General features: G+C 31.2%; 1 protein-coding gene across 3 annotated transcripts in view; it reads right to left on the reverse strand.

The window, feature by feature from the left end:
- Rip11 (Rab11 interacting protein) overlaps positions 1–23410 on the reverse strand; it is a 71976-nt gene that overhangs the window by 15575 nt on the left and 32991 nt on the right. For all 3 annotated transcript variants that reach the window (XM_076475557.1, XM_076475559.1, XM_076475558.1), the window contains exons 6-10: positions 22203–22465; positions 19377–19526; positions 12406–12547; positions 8136–8237; positions 2638–2852 (exon numbers count right to left, since the gene is read on the reverse strand). In XM_076475557.1, coding sequence (XP_076331672.1) covers positions 2638–2852; positions 8136–8237; positions 12406–12547; positions 19377–19526; positions 22203–22465 — 872 coding nt within the window. The remainder of the gene's footprint in view (positions 1–2637; positions 2853–8135; positions 8238–12405; positions 12548–19376; positions 19527–22202; positions 22466–23410) is intronic.

Genomic DNA, 23410 nt, shown 5'->3' on the forward strand with positions numbered 1-23410 from the left:
TTGCTTCAGAAATAAAGTAACAGAAGAATTAACAGCATAGCTATCAACAAGTAAACCTATATTATGGCAGGAAACTAGAGCTTGTGCAGTAAGTCACATAGGAAGTGGCAGAATGGAGTATTATGGGTAAGTGATGTAGGATCCTGAAATTATTAGAGAATATTAGGAAATTCTGAGCTGTGTTTTAATTGCCGTCATGAGTTCAAACTCAAAATGCAAGGCTACCTGTATTTCACAAATATCTGATTTCAGATCACAGTAATTATGTTTTTAATCCAAACAAATAATGCCATTTAAATTGTTCTTGAAACTTGAATGTAAACAATGTTTGTGTTTCATAACATAACAACCACATCAATTACAAACTTTAAGTCTAATAATCTATTTACCCTTTAGCTCTTTCAATCCAGATATCCTTTACCACTCATGACAAGAAGTATATCTTACATTTAAAAGTTTATTGCACTATTTTCTGTTTATGTTACACCAATTAGTATAACATAAAATATCGGTTAATAATCCATACTTTAATAGTACACAACTTTTATGTTCCTAATTATAAGAGGAAATAATTTTAAAAATCTTAAATTTCCTATAGTATGACACACTTGACATTTTCTCTAGGCATCTTGTCTTCTCTATTTTTTCCACCACCCTTTGTAAGTGTAAAAAATTAAACATAAATTTTTCACTGTAACATCATTATTCCTTAGGCAAACCATAATTTTTATACCCTACAATTTTGTTTGGTTACTAAGTTATCAATAGAAAAACCAATCCTTGTTGCCACACTCACATCCTCTCTTTCAGAACATGTTCACAGTTCTCCCTTATATTTCATTATATATTATAGGTAACAGACAAGTGAAGGTTTGTCATCTGTCAAATGATGCATTGCATAATGCTATGTTCTGAACAAATAACAGTCAACATTACAGTGAAAAACTTAACGACTAGCTTGGATGAATTTGTAATGGCTCTTGTCACATAGTTATAAAGCCAGAGAAATTGTGGAAGGTAGGGGAAATGGTTTATTTTTGGCATGTTATTAATTTATGTTCTTTGGTGCATTAATTAATTACATAAAAATTATTCAGTGCATTATTACCATTAGTTTAAAAAAGTAGGCTTAAATGTCTTCGGCAATCAACAAGAAAAAAGGAGATTAGGTAAGTACTTCATTCCATGTTTATTCTTTATTTATATTATTATAAAAGTAACTAAAATGCAAAAATATACATCTTTTTAGGCTAGTTAAGATTAGATTAGGTAAAATAAATAACAATAATATAATAAAAATGTTTCATGAGACAAGCAAATGAGTAGCATGTGAGTAATATAATTTGATGGCATGAGTTGCAAGTGCCCCGAGTGATTGACAACTTGTAATGGTGCAGATTGTAGTTAGACACAGTTCAAAAGGCAATCAAAAGGGCAATAAAACAATGAAATTTAATTATCAATAGATGAATAGTGTTATGAGCTTAAAGCTACTTAGGATAAGCAAATGTGGTTTTATGTTACAATTTGATCACTGGAACTTTTTCATTAGATGTCCAAATTATCTCACCTGTTGTATGTTATGGGTTTATTTGTTTGCTTTTTGAATTTTGTCCAAAGCTACACAAAGGCTATCTGTGCTCTCCATCCTTAATTTAGCAATGAAAGACTAGAAGGAAGGTAGATAGTCATCACTGCCTACTGCAAACTTTTGGGCTACTCTTTTACCAGTGAATAGTTGGATTGACCATAACTTTATAATACCCTCACAACTGAGAGAGAAAGCATGTTTGGAGTGAGGGGGATTTAAACCCATGGCCCTCAGATTACAAGTTGAGCTCCCTAACCACCTGGTCATGCCAAGTCATTACATGGTGAGAATTGAGATCACACCCAGTTGTTGTCTGATGGCTCTATTTCTTATCTTTCTTTTAGTTATTCATTTCTGTTGTTACAATTTTTTTGTTTCAGTCTCTTTGTAAGAGTCCAAGATTGCAACGAACAGTAGTGTGTTGGAAAAAGGATAATTTATGTCAAGTTCAGTTTGTTGTTTGTTTGGAAATTGATGTATGTGAGAATTGTACACATACTTGACTGGTTTTTGCATATCTTATCTCAATCTCTCTACCCAGCTTCCCATCCTCAGTGAAAAAGATAATCAAATATTTGAACTCAGGGACATTTTTCTTGATTTGGCAATTATATGCAAGCTGCTGATTAATGTGTTTTCTGTTGAACACTACATCAAGTCTTTCTGATGCTTATTTTCATTTTGCATTACAGTACTAACAGTGTAAAAATGCACTATCTCACAAACTAAAATTAGCAATGAATTTAATGTCATCTAGAAAATTACTTTTATAATATATGATTTACTGTATCTGTTGATTCACAATATAAACAACTTTTATAAAACACTATATGATGGTTTTGGTACTCTACCTGTTGAATGACTGATTAAATAAAGTTTCTTTTGAACACTTTTCTGGCACACTGAACAAAGTCACTGAAATATCCCCTAAGAAAACTTACCTATAGAGATGATCTACAACTGTTAAAGAGTAGGTTAAAGACATTTATTTTTTTAAAACACATTATTTATTATTATATATGATGGATATCTCTGTGAACACTTGCCTGATGATTCAAGTTACTGTATTTCTCCAATAACCGTTTTGGACCTTTTGGAGTATCACTGACAGAGGATGTGGAGGAAAACCCAATTCTATCCTGATAATCAACAAAATCATTAAATGCAAAAATGTTTTCTGAGCTGGTAGTGCTGGGCCTTATTATATCAACAAAAGTATCTTTGTTCTCACAAGAAGTGTGAAAGGTATGTCTTCGTTCAGCTGAGAATGAGATGAAAAAAAACAAACAAACATTTTAATTGAGAAAAATTATCTGAATCAAACAGACTAAAATTTGTGTAGTTTAAAAAAAAGAACATAGATCTACAAAGAAAGATTGAAATAAAGCCAAAAGCTACATTCTAATGAAACTCCAATACAAATAACAATATAATTTAGGCACAGAAGAAAAATTACTTTTTAAAGAGTATCAACTTTCACGAATATTTTTTCATTATAAATAGTTCTCAAAATAAGTTAGTGATATATACAAATTAAAACACAAGGCAATCATAACTATTTTTGCAATGCAGTGCTGAAAAGTATGCATAATTATTCAGTCTGGTTTGACTGTTAGACACAATAAATTTTATCATATTGATCTGTTCAACCTGTTCATTGTAGCAATAAAAACCTGGTACAATCATTACAAAATAACAGTAAGGGCATTATATTGTGCTATATATGCCAAAGGGTTACAATATATTACTTTTGCAAGCAATCTGTATTTTCAAATAGAGCTAGTATTTGCTAACTGGAGTAATCAAAAACAGTAATTATTAGAAACTTATAATGATCAGTCGATTAATTGATTATCCTGCACAACCCTAATCTACACCACTAATAAATTATATTAATTAGCTGAAATAATAGCTAAGTGCTATTATCCAGAAGTAGTACACAAGTGAAACATAAGTACACCAGTGAAATGCTACAAGATGAACATTATAAACAAATCAAGTTGAACACCAGAAACTGATGGAATAAACTGTTGATAATACTATTTAGAAGCACAAAAATGAGGAATAAATTAGTGAAGGAAAAAAAAAAAGGGGGGGTTCTGTTTTACAATAAATGGTTGTAGAAGTTTGCCAATTTTAAATCGTAACCAAAACTAAAAATCAATTTTATTTTTACATTTGAATTGAAAACCATCAACTAATTAATGACTGAAGGTTTGAAAAATGAGATAAAAAATAAAATGTTGACTAAAGAGATGTTACTGTTCAATGATAAGCAATAAATGTACTAAGAAAAAAAAATATGTTGGATTGTAATTGAGGTCAATGGGGGTTCTTGTCTGACCCCACTATTAGTATAATTTTTCTAATTTTTTTGGTTAGTACAAAAAAAGAAATTCAAATTTACTGCTGTGATCACATTGAAGAAACTATAACAATTTCTGCCAACTTTCTGTTTGAGGTTTAAGACAATTAAAACATTTGCACATTATTAAAAATCAACCAATATTTGAATAATGGGCTTTATTTTAACTCTTATGAACAAATACCATGAAGAGTTGTCCAAAAGAAAGGATGTTAAATTGTCTATTTGTTCATGGCTGATCTACACACATGCACATACTTTGTAATTACATACACACTTATCTATCTTACTTATGCAGCATGTATGGTCTCATGCTATTGTTTTACAACTGCTTGCTGGTTCACAGTTATTTATATGTTAAAATGTTTTCATAAGAGTATTAGTACACACAGTTATCCATAAACCAGTATAAAAGCAATAATGGTAGACATTCATACCACATGTGGTACACAGCTAAAAATCTACAAATGCAAGCTAACCAGTGCATAGTTGCTAAACAAGTAAGAAGTTAAATAAAGTATCCACACATTCAAAAGCCACAGAAGGACCATAGAAATAATCTTGTGTAATTAGTCATTTAAAAGCCAGGATAGGTCAATATAAAGAAACTTAGATAGTCTCATTTTGAGTTTACTTATCAAATATTCGTATGATTTTATCACACGTTATAGCTTTCACACTAAGGAAATATGTTACTTAAAACAGATATAACATTTTGATCATTAATGCAATCATCCTCAAGTATGTCATACCAGTTCCAGAGATGCCAACCATTACGATTTGAGCATAATCATTACGATTTTGGTGTATACATTATGATTATACACTCATACAGACAAATATTACAACTTGTTGCAACACCCAAATTATTATATATTATATAGGCCTATATAATAGTGATAAATTGTTCCCCCAGGGCTTGAAAGGGGTGAAAAAAAATTTCTAATGAGATACAAATAAATTTTGTTAATAAATAAAAGACATAGTCCAAATAGCTACTTGCAATAACCATGTTTGTGTTTGAAATAATGAAAAATATTTGTATCTCCGACGTTTACCAATAGTTTGAGTGCAGTGTTTCTTCATACTAGGTAGTGGGGGAATCTATAGTTACGTCATCAGTGCTTGTCAGACAATCAGTGCTTGCGTAGATGGGTATTTCTTGTTTTCTAAGCGGCATAAAAACACCAATGCGATCATTTACAAGATGGAAAAAAAGAAGCCTCGTTCACAAGATTGTCTTGTTTCTGGCAAATCTAAAAGGACTAAAACTGTGAATCAAAAATTTAGGAAAGGGTATAGTGCAAAAATTTCCAGTCATTGCATCAAAGGTCAGTGACAGTCATGTGTTTTGTACAATTTGTCACATCAGTTTTTCTGTGGTGCATGGTGGGATAAACGATTGTTCCAGACATACAAAATCAGCATCTCACCAACAAAAGGCTGAGGCGAAGACAAAAACAATGCAGATAACGACACTTATGAGTAAGAATTCAGAATATGAAACCATAAATGCAGAAGTGATGTTCACGCAATTTGTCATTGCTCATAATTTACCCCAAGCTTTAGCTGATCATGCAGGACATCTATTCAGAAATATGTTCCCAGTCTCTGATATAGCGAAAAAATATGGCTGTGCTAAAACCAAAACTACAGCCATTGTACAAATGTTGGGTTGTGAAGATGACAAAATGATTTCAAGCATACTTACTAACAGTGTTTACAGTTTAGCCACAGATGGATCCACAGACATGGATGACTCAAAACTGTATCCAGTGGTTGTACGATATTTTGACCCTTTGTTTGGAAATATTGTTTGTTCTCTTTTGACAATGGTGGAATGGAAAGAAGCTTCAACAGGAGAGAATATTTTCAAGCGTTTGGACCATGAACTTACAAAGAGGAAAATTCCATGGGAAAACTGTTTTAGTTTTTCTTCAGACAATGCCTCAGTTATGTCTGGTATGGGTAAAGGTGTGATGGGACACATCTCAAGATGACAGCCTAGCATTTACTTCATGGGTTGTGCCTGTCACCTCATGAATATTGCTGCCCAGAAAGCTTCCAGAGAACTGCCCAGCCCAGTTTCTGATATACTGACTTGATAGATATCTACTATTTTCTGGACAAAAGTGCTAGCAGAAAACAACATTTCAAAGAGTTAAGGATTGTATGACAAAGAAATAAGAAAAATTCTACAACTTGTTAACACAAGATGGCTATCACTTGGGGTGTGCCCCAACAGAATATTGGACATGTGGAAGCCATTGAAAAAGTATTTTCACTGTGAAAAGGAAAAACTAGATTCAAAAGGATCTAAACGTGCAGCTCAGTCAGCCAGCAAGACTTTAACAGTCAGGATATCCTCTCAGCCACACAGGGACACAAGACAACAGTCTCCAAAAGCAGACAAAGAAACATTTGATATAACTCAATATATGTTTAGGCAGTCTGACCTTGAACTAAAGAAGAGACAATCAATGAAAAAAGAGAAGAAAATAAAAGCTAGCAAGGAAGTAACCAAGAAAAGTTATGCACAGAGCAAGTTAGATAAGTTAACAATTTTCTTCGACAACAAAATGAACTTGTTATTTTGTCTTTTTCATCAGTCTGCAATTCCTCTATTTGAGCAAGCCAATTTGATATTGCAAAGAGAAGAACCTTGCATACACATTATGCATAGAGCTCTGATTACACAAGTTAAAAATATACTTGTCAGATACATCAAGCCAGAATATCTTGAAAGCAACATCACTGAACTTGACTACAACAATGAATCCTTACACAAATCTGATGAGGCAGTTTCTATTGGAAATGCTGCCAAGGAATATATTGTTAAATATGTAAAGGATCTGGATCTGATCAGCTTCTACACCAGTGTTAAGAAATACTATATTGCAGCTACAAATTACATGATGAAACATTTCCCTCTAAATGATGAACTTCTGATTCACGCAAAGGTTGCTGATCCGAAACTGAAAGTCAGCAAAGATTTCTCTTCTCTACGCTTCTTCACAGACAAGTATGTTGTCCTTGTCAATACACATGAGCACAACACTATTGACAAGTTGTAAGGGCAATATTTGAACTATCAAATTGATACTTTCTCAGAAACTGTCCTTCAGTTGAATGTTGACAAGTTTTGGGTTCAGCTGTATACAGTTAAGGATGGAAATGGCAATCAGAAGTATGACATTCTGTGTAGGGTATTGCTTGGAATTCTCACAATCTTCCATTCTAATGGTGGCAGTGAAAGGATATTTAGTTTAGTGACTAAAAACAAAAGCAAGTTCAGACCAAACATGAGCACCTCAGTTTTGAACAGTATTATAACACACAAGATGTGTATGCAGTCAAATGGACAATGTTGTTATAACTCCCAACCATTCAGAGACATTCTCATGAAAGCAAAAGCTGCAACAGCTGCAAAACTATTAAAATAAGTGTCCTAAACATGATATAAACTAGTCCTTACACAAAGGCTTTTTCTGCTTACTGTTTGTGCATGTTCAATGTTGTTTTACCAGTATGTTTGTTACTTTGAACTAAATAAAAGGCATAATTTCAAAAGAATTTTTTAAAATTTATTTATCAAATACACAAAACAGTCATAAATGAACAATCTATAGCAGTAATACAAAATAATAGTTATAATATTAATATAATAATAAACAGCTTAGAGACATTGGTCAGGCCTAGTAGCCGCAAATGATAAATCTGTCTACAATCATTACGTTCAGTCATTTGAAATAGTTGGCATCTCTGCAGTTCTAAATAGTAATTTTCCTTAATGCAAAATCTGTAACCTGTGATAAAATAATTATCCAATATTGTGCACTAGTACAATCAGAATATAAAAAGAAACAAAAAAAACTTTATTAAAAGGTACAAACTAGTCTGAACAGAAACTTGACAATAAATTTCCACAACTACCTCACAGTACTTACATGTCTTATCTTTATACAAATACGCATAACAAAGTTTGATATATCATTATCAAGCCTTTCAGTTTTTAGTTACATTTAACACTTTAATGCAAAAAGTTAATACTCTACTGAACTATAAAACGTTTAAAAAACAGATAATCAAAAATTACATCAATGTGTTAACACATATTACACTCTTTTTTGAAATGTAAGCATTTCAGAATTTTTCTAACTAAGTATACAAAGTCCTTACTGTTTCTTATGATCCTTAGTTTTTGCCTCTTTTCTCTTAATGGGAGTTTCTGACCTTCTCTATGACTGATATGCTGTTCTTCATTATCACCAACAGAGATCACTAGAATAAATGAACAAGTAGAAAAGATATGCCACTAATAAATTATATACAAATTTTATGGAATTATATTGTAAATCAAGTACAGTGTAGCAATTCCATGGAGTAAGAAAATTTGTAGAATATCAAAATGTGTTCAAGATATTCCACACATCATTTTCTTCAAACAGGTTTATGTTTTTTATCAAAACTGTTCTTCATCAGAAATCTTTATTCATGTTCTGATAAAAAGATAAATTACTTACAGTACGAATAACAAGTAAGAATTATTATCATAACTTTTGTACATGTGAATACCAAGTGAGAATTATTGTTCTCATAACTCTTGTACACACGAACACCAAGTGAGACATTTTCTTCTTGTTATTAAGCTTGTATTGAACTAAAGAAAATGCCACTATAACCAGGGTAAAACAAAAACAATTTGCTAAATATAACAACTTTAAAACAACTATAAACAAATTTTTTCAGTTACAATAACTACACTAGCCTTATGCCTGACCAGATCTAGGTATACAAACAATAAAGAACAATACAATATATATTTCACTGATCAATTCCAATATTACAAAAATCAACAAAATTAAGAAACAAAGAGTGAGACAAATTTAAAAACTAATTCCCCAAAAAATGGTTTAAAATTAAACCACTTCTCAATATTAAGAACAATATCTATCAATAATTCTTTCTAAATATATCTTCTGAATTTTCCTCGGGGATACTGGGAGAATGAAATATCAAAAGTTTGAGATGGAGGGAATGAAACTTGGATTTTCTTGCTGGTAGATCTGTTATCATGTATGTTAGTGTTAGCACATATTCCATCAATACAGTCAGAGACGAATTCAAACTTGTACAACTAACTTCATTAACTTCCACAGTAACATCTTTGTATTAGAAATTAACATGTAATAACTGAATTTAAATTATTACTTAATTAACCACTTGACACTGATATGAAAAGCAATCGATTCAGTTGTGGGAAAAATTTTGGAAAGTCTGTTAAAAGATGCTTTCCGAAGTCATTTAATAAAGTTTAAACTTTTTTTGATAGTGAACATGGCTTCATTATAACAGAGTAGGTTTGGTGTATCTGAACTTTCAGAAAATACCTGACAAGGTGTCACATAAAAGTGTGATAGAAAACATTATCTCTATAGGTGTGAGGGATAAGTTAGCAAACTGGATAGGTTGGTAGGTTGGTTGATTTGGTGTTTTATAACACAAAGCAGCCAGGCTATCTGTGCTAAACATTTGGTAAAAAGTTAAAGTAAATTTAATAAAATTCATAAAAGGAAATTAAGGTAAAACAAAACAAGTTTAAAAAAAAAAGAAGCATAAACCCAATGTTTACATCTAGTCTAAAGCGTTAAGAGAAAAACAACAGTTATACAAGTTGTAAAGGACTTTCTGCAGCATAATTGTAATTATCATAATTTGCCAGGAAGAATAACAGGTAAGTTCAAAAACCACCATCAATCACCTGAAGTTGGCCTTTCTAGTCCTGGTTCCAAGTTATTTGACGTTATGACCATTTTCTAAAAGTAAAGTAATAAAAGTTTTAAAATACTTGAGACAAAACTTTAATAATAACTCACCAGGATTACTACCAGTGCTGCTCAGAATATTCAGGACATGCTCGTTTATTTGTGGACTGTTTTTTCACTATTTTATTTTAGTTTTTATTTGGAGGATCCATGATAAAAAAGGGAATATTTTGGTGCTCACTGATCCCACCCACCATGGAACCCTATGAAGGACGCACTACAATGTCAAACAAAGACACTGCAGCACTATACCAAAACACCAGCAACAGATACAATGTTCACAACACCTGTTGAGAACATCCAACATCGGTACTTGGTTGACTCTAGCCCACATGGACCAGCCGACTGACCGAAGGGTGGCCACCCCAAGATTACCTGTCTGTAGGAATTCAAGGCCAAAGTGGTGTGTTAGGATTGGGCCCCTCAACTACCAGGATCCTCTCCTCCCCTTCATGGATCCCCACACACGGCAAACACTTAGGTGGATGTTTAGATCCCAGGGGAGGTAAATTAAAAGAATAGAACCTACACTGAGAGGTCCCCTCACTACATACAGGAATCCACACTGAGGGAAAACTGGACAAAAGAGTGGTTTGATGGAAGAAAAAAAAGGGGTTGTTACAAAGGGAATTCAGTCAAACTGGATTAATGTTACAAGTTGGGTACCTCAGGACTTAATGTTAGGACCTTTGCACTTTCTGATTTACATCACTAAAATAGATGAAGGAACAGTCAATAATTATTTAAATTTACAGATGATATTAAGATCTTGAGTGTTGCTTATTTACAAAAGGATTTAGATCATTTAGAGTTGAGCAAGTAAATGGCAGATGGGTTTTAATTATAATAAATGACATATAATTCAAGCAAATTATAATAATTTGAATTATAAATATAATTTGCATAGGAATAATCTTAACAGTGTATGGAGAAAAAGGATCTTGATGTAATAACTGATCAGTCTCTTGAGCCATCCAAGCAGAGTTGTTGCTAGTGGTAATCAGTCTCTTTAGTCATCCATCTCAACTTTATTTGGTGTTTTTATACGATATTAATAATCCATTTTTTCTACTCTCTCTGTGAGAAACTCTGTGCATCAAGGTCATGAACATCTTATACAAAAATATTCTAACAATCTCTATTATCTTTTGGGTTTGTGTATTCTTATATGATAAGGTCTCATATTCCACAAGTTGCTAAAAAAACTGTTTTTAAATAACTTTAAACTATAAAAATATTTTTTAAATAAAAGATAGAGTACTATTTTTGTAATCATTTTCTTATTCTTAGAAAGTCACGAAAATTGATTTCTGAAGATGGTAGTGTACAATCTATCAAATGATTATCAGTATTGAGATTAAACAGAACAGCACAATAACTCACAACAAATGTAATGTTAGCAGGATTCATACATCACATATTTATACATTATAAAAGTCAATTTGGGTCAAAAATAATCAGTAAACGCTTTTTATAGGTGTATTGTACTTCAAAACTAATCTGTAATTTTTCAAATTAATACATATTTGAAAACCTTTATAACATTTACAAATATACTGTAAAAACTTAGTTTCATTTCACAAGATTCTTAGTTATTAAAAAAAATGAGGCAGTTGTTTAATTAGAAGAAAAAAACACTACAAAAATAATTTCCATCCCTTTCAGTGCAGCTTATCTACATGTGCATTATAGGATCTGTAACCACATTCATCTGTATCCCACATTCATTCAGGACTATGCTACAGCAAACTACCCATTATATTTTTTTTCTTTAATATATTTAGCTTTCTGTCAATTATTTCTATTATGTAGTCATGAGTTTTTCTTGTACTTCTTATTCTACCAATACATCCTCAAATTCATCATTAATTGGCTTAAAGAAAGTGTTTTAATGAATGTCCAATTGTGTTTTTGTATTCTACAGTGCAATATTTTGAGTGTGCTATGTGTGAATCTTGTTTAATCAATACTCCATCACACTGTAGGTGTGCTAATAATTTTCAGTTCTGGCATATTGGTTTTAATTTAACACATAGCAGTTTCATACCATGGATAAATAGTAACATTTGTTTGTTAGTCTGGATTTACTACAAGAAAACAAGAGTTATTAGTTTCAACACAACATGTTAGTACAACTGACTTTCAATATCATTATACCTGTGAAATACTTTGCAAAATTGGAGATGTAAGTTTATATCCCCATAATATTGGTATGAACATTACGACCCATTAAAAGCAAATGAACCACATGACTTTAATTAAACAAACTCTTAAAAACTTCTATGAATTTAGTGTGATCATATTAATTACCTACAGAATGAAACTGCATTGCATGCATAATGATATATGTTGGAACAAAATTACAGAGTTCATATTTGATGCTACTTACTACATCACACTAGAATGAAACTACTTTACACATATAATAATGAATGGCAGACCAAAGTAACACAGAGAATGATTTTTGAAACTAATCAGTAACTCGCACTAGAATGATTATTTGTTTGTCAAATCCTGTCATAATTATATTTAAGATAAGTTACCAGTAGTTGACACAGAAGTTTTAATGTAGTTGCATGGTATGAAACCCAGATCTTCCATTCGTTAATTTTTTGACAACATACTTTTAGGTTGACATAATCTTATCCAATCATGAGAAGGAAGAGAAAGCTGTCTTTGAGGATGGATATGTTTCTCCAGGCCTCCCAAGGGCATTATGTCAGTGGCGTTGGGTATGCTGTTTGTTCGTTTAATAGGCAAAATATCCTAGAATGACATTAAAAAAAATTACTTTGTTTATATCTTCACTAGTATGGCATTTGTAAATTTTAATTGTCTAACAGTTTTTCTCATTGAAGCAAATGTAAAAAAGAAAATTTCAGCATAATATTAACACTAATATTTCTAGATTAATTTATTATAAATAACATGTAAGCTCAGTGATATCAGTTTAAAACACTAAAATATACTAATTAATTAAAGCAAAGTTACTTCTGAAAAACACATTAAAGTGAAAGTTGCACTACATTAACAGACTATACACCTATAAGGTATGATATTGTCCTTAACACTATACCTATCTTTTTTTACTTATTTAATGTATAATCTATGAGAAGACTTACTTAATGACACTACTTTGTATGAGGCTGCTTTACACACAAAAATACAATGATCAATGTATAATTACACTATTAGAAAATTAATATTGTTACTAGCAGGTTGCTAGGGGCTGAGCCATGTGATATTGTAGTTACTTCTATTCAGAGATTCAGGTGTGAGAAAGAATTCTAGTTTTTTTCTCTTTTTTTATCAGTTGAAACTGAAACATCTCAAAAGGTAATATATCAATACAATGAATTATATAACAAAGTCTGATACAAGGGTGTAGTAAAAATATATACTTACTAGATGTAATTCTACAGTGTCCTCAAAAGTATCCAATTTCAAGAGTAAATAAAAACAAAACAAATAGTAAGAAATATTTCTATTTAATGCTTTTGAATATCATATGTCATGCTCTGTTGTAACTTACATTGTGCATAATTATTCTGGTGTTTCATGGCATGCACATGTTTATGGACATCACAACAGTACAAATTGTAATATTAAATGATGCCATTTTAATGTCTGCTGATTGACTGACAAACAAGATATTACTGTACAATGAAGCAAGTGGTTAAAATAGGTAACCCTCCAAGCAACCTTGAGTCTCCCCTTTTCAGAAATAAGCATAACAGACAAAAACTTTCTCACACGTAACAACAAAAATTAAGATTTATTTTAAGTAAAATTAGACATCAGTACATATTGCCACTAAGTTAAAGATACATAAAGAGAAAAAAAAACAAAAATCAAGATATAATTGAGATATCCAGATGTTCCAAATAATTTTTGCCAGGATCAGTACAGTACTTACTCAATTTTACCTCTATCTGTATCTGACATAGCATAGGTGGTTAATATTCTATTTATGTTTCCATGTATATAAAAGAGGCTAATGTCCACCTGTCCTCGAAACTCCTCCTACAGTTTAAGTTCAAGTTGGAAAAAAACTTACATGATTTTTCAAAAGGGTGTGTGTGTGCTTTCTTATAGCAAAGCAACACCATGCTGTCTGTTGAGTCCACCAAGGGGAATTGAACACCTGACTTTAGCTTTGTAAGTCCATATACTTACTGCTGTACCAGTGGGGGGCTTTTCAAAAGTAAATTTCCTAACAAAGTTTCATTATTCTTGGGTCTCTTAGAAAAGTTTATTTAGTGTACATGTCCACTTTTTTTCTTTTTTAAAGAAATAAGTCAATAACAGCTTTATACCACATTAAAATGAAAAAAAAAAATTACAAAATAAATATAATAGGACTTAATTTTATAAAATTCCTTCTGAACTGTTTCCCTACTGGAGAAATGGTACTTCTTTACATTTCAATAATGTACATTAATTTTGTACATTTGTAACATTTATTATTACCAACAAAATCAACTTTTAAATACAATTTCTAAAACTGTGGTAAAATGAAATTAATGCAAATTCCAAAGTAAGTCATCCTAGTGGAAAATCTGATATTTCAGATAAAATGTGACTTTTTCTGGTGTTTGTTGCATACAAATGTGCAGGATTATGAAGTAACTCGACCTTTGGTAAGTTACATCAGTATATTATGTCAGCATGAACAGAAAATTATCAAAGTTGTACAAAAATCATGACGCCTAATGGAAAAGTGACTTATCATGAAGAAACAAAACTTTGAGAGAGTAAATGATACACCATGATGGAAGTTACAGAAAGAAAGAGCAAATAAGAGATAGGCTTGATCACCAAGTTATGAGGCAAGATCGAATGGAGAGAAATCAGAAGCAGACTCACTAACAGTGGAGAAATCAGTAACAGATCCAGTTGAAAGAAGTCTGAAACAAACTCTAAATACAGAAACACATTAAACTGCTCACCAAGGTACAGTTGAAAGTCAAAAGTAATTTTGTGACAGAAAAGCACACTGTTCAGCTCACTTAGATCCTGACCAAATTGCTGTCCAAAAGAGTAGCATTTCTGCTTGTTCACTATAATTGACAAGCATCTATACTGCATGCTGGTTTGTGTAGCAGTTGAGTCATTTATATTATAAATGAATGTAGCAATATTACCTTATTTTAGCCTCAAGAAAGTACTATAAAACACATATAGTCAATTTATACATTTATTCATTTCTAATTTTCTTAACCTTCTGTTTGTGTGGTTGTGAAAGTCTCACCCTTCTTCTGTTCTTAGCACTGTCCCATATTTCAATTGTTGGACTGTTATCATACGATGTAATTTAACTGGAAATGGTGAAGCCAAATGATAAATTGTTGCTTTGAGCAGAAATGAGATTTTTGAAACCCAAATGGTTTAGTAAAAAAGCTAGATAAATTACAGTGGTTTTTAAGGTATCAATATATATAGCCTTTTGGTAATCTTCTAGTTTTCTAAACACATCTTGGAAATATACAAAAATTAATTTGTATTTCCTTTCCATTTGAGAGAATGAGGCTTAGCAAGCATGACCAGTGAGTACAAATCAATTTTGTAATACTCTAAGTACCAAAAACCATTTTTCTACATATTTTTTTTTATTTATTGTTCTATGTTTTAGGAGAAATAACTAAAATTAAGCATTTATGAGTAAACAGTAATAATATACATATCTACATATTCATACGTGTCAGGATTTTATGTATGTGTAAGCTGAGGATTCCTTCTACAGTTGGTGTCTGTGATTTGTTAGTAATAAATTTGACAAAAACGGAAAGCACACACTCCCCTTGTTTAAAAATAATATATTCAAAGCAAGTCAAACTATGTATAACTTTTTTTACACTATGGATATCACAGTTGCATCTAAAACTCTAAATAATTCTCTTTTCTTTCAAAAGTCCACTTAGGCTGATTCAATTACTTCAGAATCAAATTGACAAGACAAACTATTTTTCTCTGCTCTTCTCACAATGGTATCAGTAAATAATTCACTTACACTACACCCCATGGGTAACCACAGTTGTATTCCTAACTTCAAATAACTGTCTCCTTTTTATCAAAGTCCACACAGACAGGTTCAGTTGCTTTAGAACACCCTTTCACAAGACAAATTCTTCTTATCTCTATTAAACTCTGAAACTCACTACAAAATATCACCCATTATGGCTGATAGTTCAAACACCAGCTAACTTGACATTTTATTTCACTGACTAATTCTCTGACTGAACCACACTTAGCTTGACTTAACTTTGCTTCTCTCATTCTTCTTGACCTGCACACGTGAGCTACCCATATAAATATCTTATTCACTGATGCCTCATAAAATTGTAAAGATTTGAGTTATGAAATCAACACTACTAGTAAAGCTTTAACAACAGTGTAATTGCTAAAATAACATACATCTTTTACAAAGTTATGTAACCAAACTCATTATAACTATTGCTCTAAAATAATTATTTTTAACTATCTTGTTATGAAAAAGTAAAACAATCAGTAAATATTAACTCATCAAATAAATTAAATAATAATGCATACACTACCCAGTCTCATATATCCAACAATAAGTACCATATTTCCTGGTGTCGAAGACACTATTTTTTTCTCAGAATAAGTCTAAAATATTTACCCTGCATCTTCTGGTCGAAAAGTTACGTTGCTCTTAAGCCTAAACCTAAGCCTAGAGGAAGTGTTTCGATACTAAACAGTTATCTAAGCCCCTCTATACGACCCAAAATGAAATGTACAAGTTATTCAGTATTAAACAACAAATAAATAAACAAGAACAGGAGGTCACTGTACATATGGTGCTGTAATACCAGTACTCGTTTTAACTTCTTAGGCTTAGAGCAACATTATTACTGATAATAATACAGATATTCTAGTAGTAATATAAGGTACACACTTTTAAAGGTAGATATGATAAGCATATAGCTCACAAAAAATAAGAAGTGGGCAAGAGAATTTATGTACTGTAAATCACTGAAAAACCCATGAAATATCTTGGTAAGATTGGTGGAAGTGCTGCAATCTTGTTGTGTTTATCTTTTTTTTTTCAAAATTTAGCTCATCAAAATAAGGGTGCATCTTTGATGCCAGGAAATATGGTACTTACACTTTGTACACTTACATCATTAGATTCTGACCACCCCAAGAACATAGCTAACATCGAAATACCTATCAAGGTTATTATTGGTTTATAATATGTACTGAAAAATACTATAAACATTTTCTTGCAATTTTATTTTTATATAATTATTGTTTCAGTCACTGTACTGTAAATTCTAATAACTGTATAATAAACTGTAGGAAAGGTCTAGAAACTGTACCACAGAACTCACTTGTCATTGATAGTATCATATTATGATATCACAAAAACAGTATAGTTGCAGGAGCAATGATTTACTGTTTTATGTTTAGACAATTCTACTTTGACTGTGAACAGCAAAATACACATGAAAAGTAGACATGAGAAGGTTAAAAGTAGATATGCTTAGTACTTTGAAACATCATGGTCAATATTAAAAAGAGAACATTGTTTTTCAAAACATATTTTGTTCTTATTTAGAAAGTTTTATATATTATGCAAATGATGTCTGACAACTTTCAGACAAAGAAAAGTATTTTGTAATCTGAACATGAAAACCTCTTGAAGCAGTCAACACTCCGACTCCATATATTCACAGACAAATTATTAGCTAAGATACTTAATTAAAAATTCAGAATTTCTGTCTACAAACAGTTAGTAATGTTTAGTAACAGTTTGAACATTTTTGTGAAGATACAAAAAAACATGTTAAAGATTACAGTAATTCTGATAATTACCTTGAGGTCAAACAGTTGGTGTAAGAAAGTTAAAGAAATCTATGAAAAATATTTTAGACTTTCATTTTGTGGATTGGATGGCTTAGATGAGCCACTGGTCTATTGTTGTCCCTAAATTATACGTATATATGCTTGATTAACTAGACGTAGTTGTGTGCATTCTTTTCTTACAATGTGCTTGACTGTCTCAATATGCTTGTGTTTATATGAAACAATAAGCTTTATATAGTCGTTGTTAAGTTTTGTACTTTTGGATTTTTAATGAATGGTACAAAACAGCTCATCTTCAAATAGTTTTAGTACTCTGTGAAAACCTGTAGGAAGAAACTAAAGGAGTATTAATTGTATTTTCACCTGGTGCAGGTTTTGTACTATGAAACATTTACATGGACAACAGTTGATGATAAATAATCAGTTTAATCCTAAAGTATTGAGATTTCCATGAAAACAATCAATGTGTGAGTGTAAGAAATGAGCTTTGAATCTCATATTACAACCCATCTCTTTGAATTTATTAAGCATGTTAATTTCCTAAATCAGTTTCCTAGTCTGAGGCCAAACAAAAATCCCTTTTTTAAGTTTTACTTCTAAAAGAACTGGGAACTGGTCACACAGGTACTTGAAACGACTGCCATATTTGTTTAAGGTCTTTACAAACTGTTTCATCAAGCCCAGTTTTATGTAAAATAGAGGTAACAGGACTTTCTTTGCGTCAATCAAACTTTCGCATTCAGTTTTTTCGATCCTGGTATTAGGCTGACTCTGTATGTCTACCATTTCTTTATCCAGTACTAATTTCATGCTATGCTGTCCCATTCACACAAAAAAACTTTATAGCTTTGTGAACTAAACAACAGACAAAGGACTTGTAAGTCATCAAAAAGTAGCCAACCATGTTCTGTGTATCTGACCTTATTGAAAATAATTTTGAAATTTTAGTATGATTCCTTCATGTGAATTGTAGAATATGGTAGGGTATAAACTCTCTATCATGATTCCTGTACCAGTTAAATGATGTCCCTCGAGAAATTAAGTTCTTAGCCCAAAATCTGCATCCTAACCTCTCTAAATAATCATTTGGAAGGTCCAGATCCTTCACTAAATCCAAAAATAATTCATTATGCAGCCTGTTAGCCATTTATATGCTCTCAGTGTGTCACTCGTGTGTTCTAGAACAATTGGTAAAACTCTCATGTCATGATTGGTCTTAAAAAATCTATAGCTACTGGTTGTCAATGTTTTAAGAATAATAAAATTTGATCCAATTTCACTGAAAATCATTCACTTACATAGAAGTACACAAAACGTTTGGTGAAAAATCTGTATATGATGGAGAAAAATGGATATTTTCATAATTAGAGTACAGTAATTATTACAGAATACATTTCAAGACAATAAAATGATTGTAGACCTGTGCCATCTGTAGTCTGTACACTTGTCAGTATGGTGAATAGGCTTATTTGGTTAAGTAAAAAATTTGCATTTAAAAAATGTTAGTAATTTGAATTATGTGAGGGTGGCTTATTTCCCTAAAACCAAACTTTACAGTATAATCTTAATATGAACAGTATATTTACCAATTTAATAATACAGTTTGTTTTCATTTGCTATCAACACTCTAGTCTCACATTACTAAACTGTTTCTTAAATATATTTTACATTACTTTGCATTAGCAATATACAGATTATATTCTACGCTACTAATTATGTTCTCACTTAATCATAAATAAATACAATGGTCATCAATATTTATTCTCACCTGCATTAGTTTCTTTACTTCTGTCTTTTCCATGTTATCTTTTGCAGAATTTGAAAATTTTTCTGGTAAAACTTTATTTCCAGTATGTCTGAATGCAGATTCTGAGATGGTAGGTAATTCTGACTGCTGATCTGAGAGATTCACTTTATCCTAACAATAAAATAAACTAGGCTTATAAAACAAATAAAAAACGATTAAGCTGGCACTTGTTATGAATAATTAATATATTTAGCATTATGTTAGTATTTAAAATACTAATAAATTCCAACGAGAGCACTATTTTTGTTATAAATCCATAACAACACTTAAGCTAATTATAATGGTTTTGGATATTTGATTTTAATACATACTTTCAAATTTAGTCTTAGAATTTGAAATGTGAATTTTTAATTTTTTGTACATTTTAATTTTGTACATTTGTAACATTTATTATTACCAACAAAATCAACTTTTAAATACAATTTCTAAAACTGTGGTAAAATGAAATTAATGCAAATTTCAAAGTAAGTCATCCTAGTGGAAAATCTGATATTTCAGATAAAATGTGACTTTTTCTGGTGTTTGTTGCATACAAATGTGCAGGATTATGAAGTAACTCGACCTTTGGTAAGTTACATCAGTATTTTATGTCAGCATGAACAGAAAATTATCAAAGTTGTACAAAAATCATGACGCCTTATGGAAAAGTGACTTATCATGAAGAAACAAAACTTTGAGAGAGTAAATGATACACCATGATGGAAGTTACAGAAAGAAAGAGCAAATAAGAGATAGGCTTGATCACCAAGTTATGAGGCAAGATCGAATGGAAAGAAATCAGAAACAGACTCACTAACAGTGGAGAAATCAGTAACAGATCCAGTTGAAAGAAGTCTGAAACAAACTCTAAATACAGAAACACATTAAACTGCTCACCAAGATACAGTTGAAAGTCAAAAGTAATTTTGTGACAGAAAAGCACACTGAAATAATTTATGAACAAACTTATATAAATTAGTGACAGGTTATGATGACTGTGGAATAGTGTATCCAGTGTAGCTAAACTGAATGAACAATTATCAGTGTTAGATTTTACTTCTTACAGTGGAGTTACCCTGGGTGTAATAATGTCTCCACTAATAAATGATATGAAATTGAAAAGTCCCCTTATTCATATAATGCTAATCATAGTACAGTATATATGCACCACTTATATATTGGATTTGTTTCTTTTTATATAACTTCTGTTTGTGTATGTATGTGGTTTATTAAGAAATTCCCAACTTTTAGTAATATGTGCACTGTTGCAACAAGGAAAATATATAGAGGATAATGTAATTTAAAATAATTTATTCACCACTAATTGATTCATTGCTTTTGTGATATAATGCAGTTTGCAACTTAATTATTCATATATGTTTATATGCAATTTAGTAGTCGAGTCACATTTATAAAAATAATTTATATGATCCCAGTGAATTAACATGCAAAGTCCATCCAATTTATAAGATTTAAATTGGAAAACGGTTAGCAAAGTATACTGATGTTTTTTTTTAAACTATTGTGATCAAAAACACTGATGTATTCATCATTGGGCCAATACCCTCCTTTCTCACACAAAAGAAAAAAAATTAAGGCTAAGGTTTCCTACAGATCCTTCTATTGTGATCTCTTGTCACTTAAAATGAATCCATTGGTCCCTGACCCCACTAGATCATTACACTTCTTAACATCTTGGATCAAATAGTGCATGTTTACTTTACCACTAAAAAGTAAATTAAGCTGTTTTAAATCACAATAAAATTTGAATATCAAATCATTTTCACGTACTCTCTAAGTTTACCAACTTATGACAGAAGAGATGTCATTTGTCAACTTAAATTGAATTAAACTAAATAAGACTGTTTCTCTTGCCAGAAATTAAGATGTTACAGATATTACATTCCTGTTAAAAATTTATTTGGTATTATTTGGTAGCAGTCTGTCCTCTGCATTAAGTCAGTAAAGTACAGACAGATAAATTAAGAAACATCATTCATAAGCTTAAGGTTAATGTTTTGAACAATGAAATTAAACAATAAAATTTTCTAATTATTACAACAGTTGATAATGCCACGTAACCTTAGGAGCACCTTGTATTAAGAAGATCATTTTTAAGAGTATTTTAGTTGATTTAAAAGACTTCTAGATGTCTCTCTCCCCCTAAAACTAAAATTAGTATTTTCCTAATCTGGAAATGCATTTCCAGTATGTATTCACCTCTGCAATTTCCCTTACAATTTTTTCTATGAGATCTGCAAGTCACTAGAATTGAGCTTACTCCTATCTAAGATTTACATGATTAAATGTGAACTATACTAATACATAATGATGTCATCATACAATAATAGCTTTCTGCCAACAGAAAGATGACATAGCTTCCATGCAAAGTAACTCCCCTATGCACCTGTGCTTGAGGAAACTCCATTATTAGGCAAGACAAAAAGTAAGAAAGGGGCACTATATGTTGGAATATGTTTGAAAAATCAGAATTTTTAATTTCTTGTGCTAAATACATCTGCATTCTAAACAGATCTTCAGTTGTCATAGATTTAGTCAACTGACAAGTAGTGAAATAAATAAAAATTCTTAACTAATAAAATATTTTTGGGAGACAAAAATTTATATGAAATACACTATTATCATAGACATACCACTAATTAAATATTAATAATGGACCAAGTGTAAACATTTCCTTTGTATGTTGACACAAGCATTTCATGTTGCAGCATATTGTGAATGTTTTTTTTTCTTTTATCTTCTAGGATTCAAGCCAATATAATAATAATAATAATAATATCTACTTACCTCAGCACTTGGTATTTCCATTTCTTCTATTATTTTCTGTGATTCATTTACTTGCATAACAGTTGAATGTTGTTTTTTGGGATGCTCAGAATAAATCCATTCTTCAGTCAAAGCTTCTTTAGTTTCCTGAGGCTTCAGCTTTGTTTGGTAAGGATTTAAATGTCTCAGGTACTTTTCCTTGAAACGCATTGCTTGATATTGAGGGTCAAAATGGTCCAGCTTTAAAGATAAGGAACGACTTGGTAGATGATGCAGTTTATGACCTAAAAGAAAGTAATTGTTCAAAGTGAATCTTAAAGGAACCTTATAACATAAAAAAACTCACTTTTTAAAATAATTTTTCAAGATAAATCTCTTTCATAGTCTTAGAATATTATGTTTTTCTCACCTTAATTGCAAAAAACTATTCCTTACGATTATTTAATAATAAAGTAAAAAGCCAAGCATTCCTTTTTATATTTTAATTTAAAAATGTTTAGTATTTTAAAACAAATAGACCTTATTAAGTTGTGTACTAGACAACAATTTCAAAAGTTGTGCTGACTGGTGCTGGCTTTTCATGTGGAAGGTGAGTGCTTTGCAGGAACTACCAGAGTTACTTTTATTCTGGTTTTCTGTTTGTATAATGTCTTACTGAATATTCATCTTAGCTAATATTTATTTTCTTAGCTAAACCATACAGTACTTTGTTTTCCAGCAGTCTCATTCCCTTTGAATGTAAATTTAAGACTTTTCATGTCTGTCATTTTCACCTTGCTAATAGTATCCTGTGAGCAGAGCCATGCTGAATTTGACATATGGACTTATCTTGTAAGCTTGTACGTTTCTCATTTTGGTTAAGCCTGACACATACAACTAAATAATGGTCTTACCATGCAGTTGCTTTCCTTTTTGCCATCCATCTGTGAACCAATCATTATTAATTTCATGCATTACTGCTTGTGTGCCAGGTGCAAATATTATTTTGGTTACAGTGCCTATTTGTGGTTCCTTGCTTTCAGCAATCCAAAAGAAAGCTTGCTTTATGGTTTCAATAAGCCTGAAGCAGACAGTGTCGTTTCATGAGATGATGAATGACAACCAAATCCTTATTTACATGAAGGATAGGTCATCTGTGGTTATCATGACAGATGACTGTCCACTGCGATCTCTAAATAGGTGCTGATAAGCTGTTTTGTTTTGCTACATCCTCTGTTAGATCTCTATGT

Source organism: Tachypleus tridentatus, chromosome 13, assembly GCF_004210375.1.
Source record: "Tachypleus tridentatus isolate NWPU-2018 chromosome 13, ASM421037v1, whole genome shotgun sequence".
Taxonomy (NCBI): Eukaryota; Metazoa; Arthropoda; class Merostomata; order Xiphosura; family Limulidae; genus Tachypleus; species Tachypleus tridentatus.